At 48.7% G+C, this 10,000-nt stretch overlaps 1 protein-coding gene across 1 annotated transcript in view; it reads left to right on the top strand.

Annotated features, from left to right (window-relative positions):
- The window catches only part of stxbp5l (syntaxin binding protein 5L), a gene marked incomplete at both ends in the record, with an annotated part of 160,464 nt that overhangs the window by 12,190 nt on the left and 138,274 nt on the right, over positions 1–10,000 (top strand). The window contains one exon of the mRNA XM_084443372.1: positions 2,311–2,408. Within this exon, the coding sequence (XP_084299498.1) occupies positions 2,311–2,408 (98 nt within the window). The remainder of the gene's footprint in view (positions 1–2,310; positions 2,409–10,000) is intronic.

Raw genomic sequence — 10,000 nt, 5'->3', positions numbered from 1 at the left:
AGAAGTGATTGACAGCCCGGTGGTTAGAAGGAAGAGGTCAGGACCACCTAATAAACCCCCCCCCTCCTCCCCATCAGGTCTATGCTGCTGATTAAAATAATTCAACCATATACCCATATCTCGCCATCGGGGGTCTCTGACTACCGCTGTGTGTGTGTGTAGGTGTGTGTGTGTATTATCTTCAAGCTTAATTAGTAACCAGCTTGAAACCTGACCCTTTTTATTCTCTTTCTCTGTCTGTCTGTCTGTCTGTCTCTCTCTCTCTCTCTCTCTCTCTCTCTCTCTCTCTCTCTCTCTCTCTCTCTCTCTCTCTCTCTCCCTCCCTCCCTCGCTCTCCATACCTTTACACTCCACACATCCAGACCCTTATTATGCAAAGTGATGGTAGGTGATTAGCCGTCGCAGTTCCAGCCGCGATTTCAAGGATAAACACAGGAGGAGACTAATGTTTTCAACTCGCACTTCCTCTCTCTGAAAGGAGTTGGCACAACACCATATGTCACGGCCTGGAGAACGAGGAGAGCCCAAACGAGGGCTGAGTCCCAGAAATGCGCTCCTCTGTTCCCTTCTCCCGCTCTGACTCCCGACCCTGAGAAAGGTGTAGAATAGAAAAACAACCAAATGAGCTTTGGATAGACTGAAGCTACTGTAGCACCAGTACTGTGCTGCATCTCGCTCACATGCCCCCCCCCACCCCCACCCCCCCTGCTAGTGTTTGGTTCTGGGTGGCTGTCCTGCTGGGTGGGAAAACATGTCTGGCTACGGTGTTTTAAATCCAAACTGGTGCCTTTTATTGGTTGTGGAGTTCACTCTGTTATGCTAGACATACCTGTACACAGTCCTGTGAGATTGAGCCTGTGTATGTGTGTGTGTGTGCGCGTGTATATTTGTGTTCTTGTGTGTGGGTCAATGACAAAGGCAAATGTGTCATTACAACGCTGACAGCCCCCTCGAAAAATGTAATCACAAGAACATTTTCACAAGTTTATATATCCATGCATAGACTGGCAGTAATATATTGAATAATATATTTTTTGAAAAAACACTCAGCGTTACGATGAATTACATTTACGTCATCGACCCGTGTATGTGTTCTTGTGTGTAGCTGTGGTTTGGACACACACACACACACACATGCATGAACGCACGCACACGCACACAAATCCCTGTACACACACACACACACACACAGACACACACACACACACACACACACTCACAAATCCCTCCACACACACAAACCCACACACACACACAAATCCCTCCACACACACAAACACACACACACACAAATCCCTCCACACACACCTTCCCTATGGTTCACACAGCTCAGCCTGAGTGTTGTTTTTCTTTATTACTGTGCCCAAGGTAATCACACGATAAATGATCTTTCTCACTCCCTACCTCTCTCACTCCCTCCCTCCCTCCCTCTCTCCCTCCCTCCCTCTGTCTCTTTTTTATGACCTCTCCATCTCATTCATCCATTCCCTGTTCCCCAACTCACTGTTCTGCATTATTGATGAAAGGACAGGGATGGTGTTGCTATATTTCAACATGAACAAACAGAGCAGGGGAAAATGGAAACAGAAACAAATGAACGCGGGTGACGCCAGGCTGTCCTGGGTGCATAACAGATCGCTCTCCACCCAAACAGCAATCAGGGAGTTTTATTGTGGCCCCTGCGGATTTCAGCACCATGGACAGTGCCACTAGTGTTGGGTGTCCTCCATGCTATCGTGTCTGGAGAGCTACAGCATACACACACACACACACACACACACACACACACACAAACAGACATAGGCACACACAGGCAAACACACACACATATGCAAATCCCTTCATACACATGTTTCAGCACCACCCGTACTGGACAGCGCTGGCATAATAAGCACCGCTGTACAATGGACAGCCCCAGTGGTGTACATTTCAGCACTGTATAGTCAGTAGTGTCAGCAGAAAGTTTCAGCACCATGGCTCTGGACAGCGACAGTGAATACATATCAGCTCCGTGAGTGTGTTTCAGCACCACAATGAGAATGGACAGCGCCCATGCAGCCTGTACATGAAGTACTATCATGGGTTGACCAGGGAGATTATTAATTATATATACTATATATTAATTATATATACCATATATATATATACAGTCTTATATCTATCATCTACAATTCATTCAGTCTGATTCATTTTTTTTTTTTATGCACCGAGTCCAACCATCCTTTAGTGATGGCATTGCTGCTACAAAGGATGTTAACCGTCAGTGACATGATGTTGTCCCCCCCCCCCCCCCCCCCCCTTTCTCCGCAGACGGTGCGGCACGGCTTCCCCTACCAGCCCACCTCCCTGGCCTTTGACCCCGTCCAGAAGATCGTGGCCATCGGCACCAGAACGGGAGGAATACGGATGTATCCTTTCATCTTTCCGCTCCCCCCTTCCCCCCGCCACACACACACACACACCCCCACCCTGTGGTGCGCTCACTCCGCCCCCCTCACGTCGCAGACCTGGCGCTGTCCCGGGGGGCGTCTGGGCGGCGGGGTGTGTACCGGAGGTCCGGCGTGCACAGGTAGGAGATGTCATGTTATCGTATGGACTCGTTCTCCCATCAGCCCACGGGGGACAGCGGAGTGGGGGTGGTTTGCTGGGCGGCCGAATGGTAACGATGTGACAGCACGGTGCCGTGCACACGAGTAAAGGATTCTAGTCACAGAGACGTCTGGAGGGAGAGGGCTAGAAGGGAGGTGGGGGGGGGGGGGGGACAGAATAGTTCATCAAAAAGAAAGAATGAAAGAAAGAATGAAAGGTTTTGATTCAATTAGTAGCTGAGCCCAAATGAGATCCCCTCGTCCTCTCTCTCTCTCTCTCTCTCTCTCTCTCTCTCTCTCTCTCTCTCTCTCTCTGTGGAGGAGCGGGGCCTTTGATGAATCTCTGACTGGCAGGAGAGCAGAGGTGTCTGTTTGATGGGCAGCCCTGGGCGGGGTTAGCGGTGTCATTGAGAGGCTAAACACACATCCTTTCTCTCATGTGGTCGGCTCCTTGCACACACACACACACACACACACACACACACACACACACACACACACACACACACACACACACACACACACACACATCTCTATTCGCTGTCTCTCCATTCATCTATCCATCTTTTTTTCTCCGTCTTTCCGTTCACCCCCCTCTCTCTCCCTCCCACTCTGTCTGTGCTACTGAAGTCTGTTGGATGTATAGTATCTGGCCAAATCCTCAGAGGACATCTGTCATCATCTGCCGTCGCAACTCTTTGTTTTTCTGATGGTCTCTCTCTTTCTCTCTCTCATCCTCTCTTTTTCACTCTTATCCTCTCTCTCTCTCTCTCTCTCTCACCCTCTCTCTCTCTCTCTCTCTCTCTCTCTCTCTTTCTCACACCCCTGGATTTGTTAATTCAGTTGTCCTTGGGCTTGACGATGGCACATGTCAACATGTCACCTGGGGCCTCATATACCAGGAGTAATGTCTTCATTGTTGACATTGAAAACCTGTTTGGTACATTTGCATTGTGTTATCTATCACCCGGTAACAGGGCAGTAGGAGGTGTGGTTTAAGGCCTTTTTTCCTAGAGGTGATTGGATGGTAATGGTGGTTGGAGAGGCTGGTGTGCTTTTTAGAGGTCAATGGATGATGTTTTTTTCCCCCAGCCTAGCTATGTTTTGTCTTTTTGTCTCCTCAGTTTCTGTCTGTCTGTCTGTCTGTCTTTCTGTCTGTCTGTCTGTCTGTCTGTCTGTCTGTCTGTCTGACTGTCTGTCTGTCTGTCTGTCGTCCACTTTGCAGCAGTTGTACCTGCTTTTTCAGGCTATGTTGTTATTGTTTCACCAGTCCCAAGCACATTTCTTTCTCTCTCTCTCTCTCTCTCTCTCTCTCTCTCTCTCTCTCTCTCTCTCTCTCTCTCTCTCTCTCTCTCTCTCCTCTGCACTCACTGTCTGCCTCTCTATCTTGATTGGTCCATTCTCTTGTTCCCTGCCTACTGTAGCAGAACATTGACACTTGCCACAAATATACATTTTATTCCAGTTAAAAAATACTTATTGATCCTCTGGGCCCAAAGTTTAACATTCAGACAGCTGTATTGATTGTGTGTGTCCATGTGCACCATGCGGGTGTGTGGTTATGTGTAAATCATTTGGAGGGGGCCCTGTTAAAGTAACTGTGTGTGTGTGTGTCAGAGAGAGAGAGAGAGAGAGAGAGAGAGAGATAGAGATAGAGTGAGAAGTGATCAATATAGTTGCCGATCTCTGAACCAAATCCTCCTCTTTGGAATTCATTAGGGCAACTGGCTGAAGAGATGCATCCACTTTGCATAATGTTATACACTTACAATAATTGTGGTGTGATTATCCTATTAATATTAATATAAAAGACAGCATTAGAGGGACTAATAGATTAGTCATAGATAGCTTTACATACATTTGTATCTTTAAACACACTAATGTATAAGCACAAATTAATATAACATAGGTATTGTGGTGTAGTTATCTGTCTCTTTCTCCAACTCTCTCTCTGTCTCTCTCTGTCTTTCTCCCTCTCTCTCTCTCTCTCCCTCTCTCTCTCTTTCTCTCTCTCTCTCTCCCATTGTCTCCCGAGTTTGGTTCAAATCTAAGAAGCTTGCAATAATTGCTGCTGTATGTAAATACAGAATAAATATCCAAGTGTATTTACATATTAGCATCTTAGCGGGTCTTTTTCCCGCTTTGGGCTGGGGAAGATTGACACGCTGAGTTGTTTTTCTCCAGGCTGACTTCAGTTCATATCCAGCAGGGGGGAAATTATCCCTGAGGTTTGCATGGCGTTTGAGTCAGGGGTGTGAATTCATTACACGGATTGAGAAACTGCTAATCTCCTCTCTAATGCACCTGTCTTGGGGGCCCCCTGCAGTGAGGGATGGGGGGGAGGGGGGGGGAGAAAGGTGAAGAGAGAGAGGGGGAGAGGGAGAGAGAGAGAGAGAGACGGAGAGAGAGAGAAAGAGAGAGACAGAGCTCGAGTTTGTGCCAACATGATGAAATGGCTAGCGGTGACTACACACAGTATATTATGACAACCCCCGAGTCTATCAGCAACAACACTCTGTAGATCCTGTCAGGATCAGGGTTTATGGAAATATAAAACGAGGTCGTAGCTGTGACAGCATACTGTGTAAGATGCCGTACCTGGATGTTAACTGTGACAGGACAGTCTGTAACGTTGACGTCAACGGCGATCTGATCAGTGACAGCACAGTGTTTACCCGGGGCTGTGGCGCTGAAAGGCTCCTGTCTGTTCTACGGCTGTAGTGTCGCATTAACCTCGGTGACCGTGATCGCTGCACACGACCGCCTCCGCTCCCGCTCCTGGGCACACAGTAGAGTTACAGTGTAACTGGCACCCGCCCCTCTGCCCCAGGTGTCTGGGAGTGGTGCATAATGATGATGTCATGGGGCCTGGTGCAGCAGGCTGGCACGGTGGCACTCTGCAGCAGAGGGTTCTGGGACAGTTCTGCCAATGCCAGCACCCATCACTGTGACTGGAGCACAGAGAGCCATCGTGGGGGGTGGGGGTGGGGTGGGTGTGTGGGGGGGGGGTGTTACTGTCAGAATCAATAGGGTTGTATGGGTGGATAGGAGTGTGGTGTTTTGAATGTGCTGGGGAGAACGCAGAGACAGGGAGAGGGCCTCTAGGAGGAGGGCCTCTCTGTCTTCCATCAGCTGTCGTTTTCAATCAGCCGTTCCCTGCTTTTAGTATTAATGGACTATAATGAAATAGGGTCACTCTCGGCTGAGGTCTGTGTGCTTGTGTGTGTGTGTGTGTATGTGTGCGTGTTTGTCTTTGTGTGCAATTTGTATGTGGGCGTGCATGCGTTTGTCTGTGCTCGTGTGTATGTGTGTGTGTGTGTGTGTGTGCTGTCTGTGTGTTTGTCTTTGTGTGCAATGTGTATGTGGGTGTGCATGTGTTTGTCTGTGTGTGCGTGTGTGCTGTCTGTGTGTTTGTCTTTGTGTGCAATGTTTATGTGGGTGTGCATGTGTTTGTCTGTGTGTGTGTGTGTGTGTGTGTGTGTGTGTGTGTGTGTGTGTGTGTGTGTGTGTGTGTGTGTGTGTGTGCGCGTGTGTGTGACACAGCTGTTATCCCGCCATGTCATGCTGGATGTGAGTCTGGATCCCTTTTCAATAAAGGCCGGATAATAGAATCCCTCTCTCTTTCTGACTGACAGTCACTTCTCATCACCGGCTTGCAGCCCACTCACCACCGAGGCCAAACCTACCGGGAAAAACAGACAGAGAGGGAGGGAGGGAGGGAGGGAGGGAGAGAGAGGGGGAGAGGGAGGGAGAGAGGGAGAGGGAGGGAGAGAGAGGGAGCGCTGTGAGCTAGGATAAGGCCAGAAATGGATGGCGAGGGAGGGAAGGAGAGAGAGAGGAGTGTTGTCTAGATTGTATAGAGATATGAAGTCCCCATGCTGAAGGAACTGAGGCATAACAACATTCGACCTTGAGACTGAGAGGCAGAGAAAAATGATAGAATGAGATGAAATGGAGTAATTCAGTAATTATTCATAATGCTAGCTTATGTACCCTGCTAATGGTGTTATATGTGTTAACAGTAATTATAGTACTACAAAAAACATGTTTTAGAAGTGAGACAAATCATGATAGGATCCGTGTTTTACTGCTTTGTAGCACTAATTAAAGTAGGGGCATGCCTGAACATGCCTGTTCAAGATCAAGAAGACCCTTCGTCAGGGGCACCCCGGTAGCTCACTGGGAAAGGCGCGCCCCATATGAAGGCTAGTCCTTTGTGCGGCGGACCAGGGTTCGATTCCCGGCTCGGGTCCTGTGCTGCATGTCCTCCATCTCTCTCTTTCTCCCACGTTTCCTGTCTCTCTCAAACTGTCCTGTCCCAGTAAAGCTGAAAAGCCCTAAAAAATATATATAAAAAAAAAAAGAGAAGACCCTTCGTCATGATGATTGTTTTTGAGCGATTTTCCTGTACCAGAATGATCTCAGAGATGAAATATGTGGCAAGGGTTTGGCGAGTATGTGTAGACTGAGGAGTGTGATAGAGGGAGGAGTGTTTACTTTGATTCATTGACATTGTAAAGTACGATGTGACGGGAGGAGAGAGAGATGAGAGAAAGAGTATTAAAGATGGGGAGCAACGATGCTCCAGGGGGACTCTCCTAACTGGGGGCATTGGCCTGCAGCCCAGGAGGAGCCTGGGAAATAGAGTTCCCCCAGCCTATGATTGTAGAACCCGAGCAAGCTCCTGATTCTATGAAAACACAAACTCTCCTATTTGAACTGGAAGAACTGACGTTTTCGGAGAAAAGGCTCTTTGATCTGAACTGAGAGAGACCGCCTGACTTAGAAAGACCGGAAGTCCTCGCTGAGCCAAGGAGGCCTCTTGGTGAAAGTCTCTCCCTCTGACCAAGGTTACATTTTTATGATTTGCTGAGTGAGCTGTGAGCTAGTATAGGCCTAGAGATGGATGGAGAGGGAGGGAGAGAGAGAAGGGGGGAGGGGTAGGGAGAGCAGGATCTGACGGAGAGAGAGAGGCAGGGTAGGACATAACGTTGAGCTGTAGTCTAAGCAATTTTAGGGGATATATACTTATGTTTTTCAGTTTTCCACAATATGTTATTATTTCATTGTGAGTGGGTTCATTTGTGGACACAGAAAGGTGTCTGTGTGTAAGTGTAAGTGTGTGTGTGTGTGTGTGTGTGTGTGTGTGTGTGTGTGTGTGTGTATGTCTACTAAGTCGTTTACAGGCTTGGCACGTGTTCACTTTGCTGCAGCTCCTCTCCTTCATCAAACTGATGTCTTAATAATCGTCAGGCTCCTGTGTGCTCAGCACTACTCCAGCATGGCCTGGACAGAAAGGCCCTCCATGAGGCACACACACACACACACACACACACACACACACACACACACACACACACACACACACACACACACACACACACACACACACACACACACACACACACACACACACAGTCACAAAGTCTCAATCATGTATGACCGCAGCAGATGGTACAATAGAGACACACATAAACACACGTGGACCAACCTCTCAACACCTTTTTTCCCTCAGGCAGTGTGTGTGTGTGTTTGTATGTGTGTGTGTGTATGTGTGTGTGTGTGTGTGTGTGTGTGTGCATGTGTGTGTGCATGTGTGTGCATGTGTGTGCTTCTGTGTGCTTGTTTGTGTAGTGTCAACACGATGCTTTCAGAACATCCCTCTCCCGACTCCCGGACACACACACACACACACACACACACACACACACACACACACAGCTTCTATGAGACACCACACCGAAGGGCCCGGCGACAGCTGCCATATTTAGGCTGTCATAGTCACAGCCACACGACTTGTCCCTCTGACACACCGTAGCTCATCCTCCCATGGTCCCGGCGGCGGCGGTGACAACGATGACCGCCTCGCCGTCTCTCGACGCGTTGACACCAGCCCGACAGCTCCAGACCCCCGTCCCTCGCGCCCGGCGTCCGTCCGGCTTTCAATCCTCCAGGAATGCGATGACGTTCCCTTCCTCCGCCACCCCCCCCCCCCCCCCCCCACCCCAGGATAGGTGAAGACATGCTAGTCTGCGCAGCTGTCGCCCATCCTCTGGAACGCTGGCCAGCTAGGGGGGGGGTGCGTACTGTCGGGTTGGTCTTAGCGTGACTCGCCACACCGGGACTGCGCAGCCGCACTGCATGTGAAGTTTCGAGCGTCGTCTGTGACACGCTTCGTATGGCATCAGCTGTGCCGTCTGGATTACGTGAAGTACCCGCATAACGACGATGCTCTATGCGATACAGGCGCGTTGTAGTAATATGAGACGTAATCTGTCTGCTCTCGCTCTGGTTAAGCTATGGCTTACAGCCTGAGTGAGCCTTTTTCAAACATCTGACACTGACTTTTTTGTTCGCTAGGTACGGCAATCGGCGGGGACCATCTCAGGCTGAATTGGAAAGACAGGAACATATCACATCTCCTGTACACTATTAAATGAAGGTTAACTAATTAATTAATGGAAGCCATATTATCTCCTATCCTATTATCCCACAATGTATACATGAACAGCTTAGTACGTGTGAGTCTAATGTTGCGCCACATAAGCCCTTTGATAGACAGCTGTTTAAATAGTCATCGTTGTCACACCACCTCACTGGATTTGCTGACTGTGGGTCTGTGACTTGGGACGTACTGGAGAGTTTCACTGCTCCGCTGGTGCGGGAATAGACCTCTGTGACTTTAAATGAAAATGCGACTGTTCGTGTGTGCCGTTTTTTAACACACTTGCAGACACATACATGTGCACACACACACACACACACACACACACACACACACACACACACACACACACACACACACACACACACACACACACACATTTCCACACCCACTGACCCTGTTCAGACTGATTGAATTAAATCTAATATGATTTGCAGTCCCTATCACTCAATAGAGTAATGCTGATTTGATCAGTGCCAAAGGTGAGCGGGCTTCTGGTGCTGGTCTGGAATGTAGAAATATAATATTTTAATCTCAAAGTTCTGCTATAGTAACCGTTAACTGAATGCTTTACTGAATGCAACTCAGGGTAGTAATAAAACAACCCACTACACAATTCAGAAAGACATTTAACCTCTATATTACAACATTCTACTCTACATTCTCCAGTCTACTCAGGATAGCACTTAATTATATACCTTACACCGCAATTAGCTGCGGTAGCATGTCACGCTAACTGTAGGACCCAGTAATCACATTCACAATGTTCTAGCCCAGTCCCAGCCTGCAGTGGGACTAACCGCTAATGAGCTCGCTAGCCGCTGTCCCCTGCTATGTGTGGTCCTCTCTCAACCCCCCCCCCCCCCGTCTTTTTCATTCATCTTTAGGGTTCAATCAAGCCTGCCCTTTCGCTGGCGGAGCGCGCTCATTCAATCCCTCCGCGCGTCGCTCTGTTTCGATCCCATCG

This window comes from Borostomias antarcticus (genome assembly GCF_949987555.1).
Source record: "Borostomias antarcticus genome assembly, chromosome: 9".
NCBI classification, from domain to species: Eukaryota; Metazoa; Chordata; class Actinopteri; order Stomiiformes; family Stomiidae; genus Borostomias; species Borostomias antarcticus.
The sequence above is the reverse complement of the archived record's forward strand: the minus strand, read 5'-3'. Positions and strand labels throughout refer to the sequence as shown.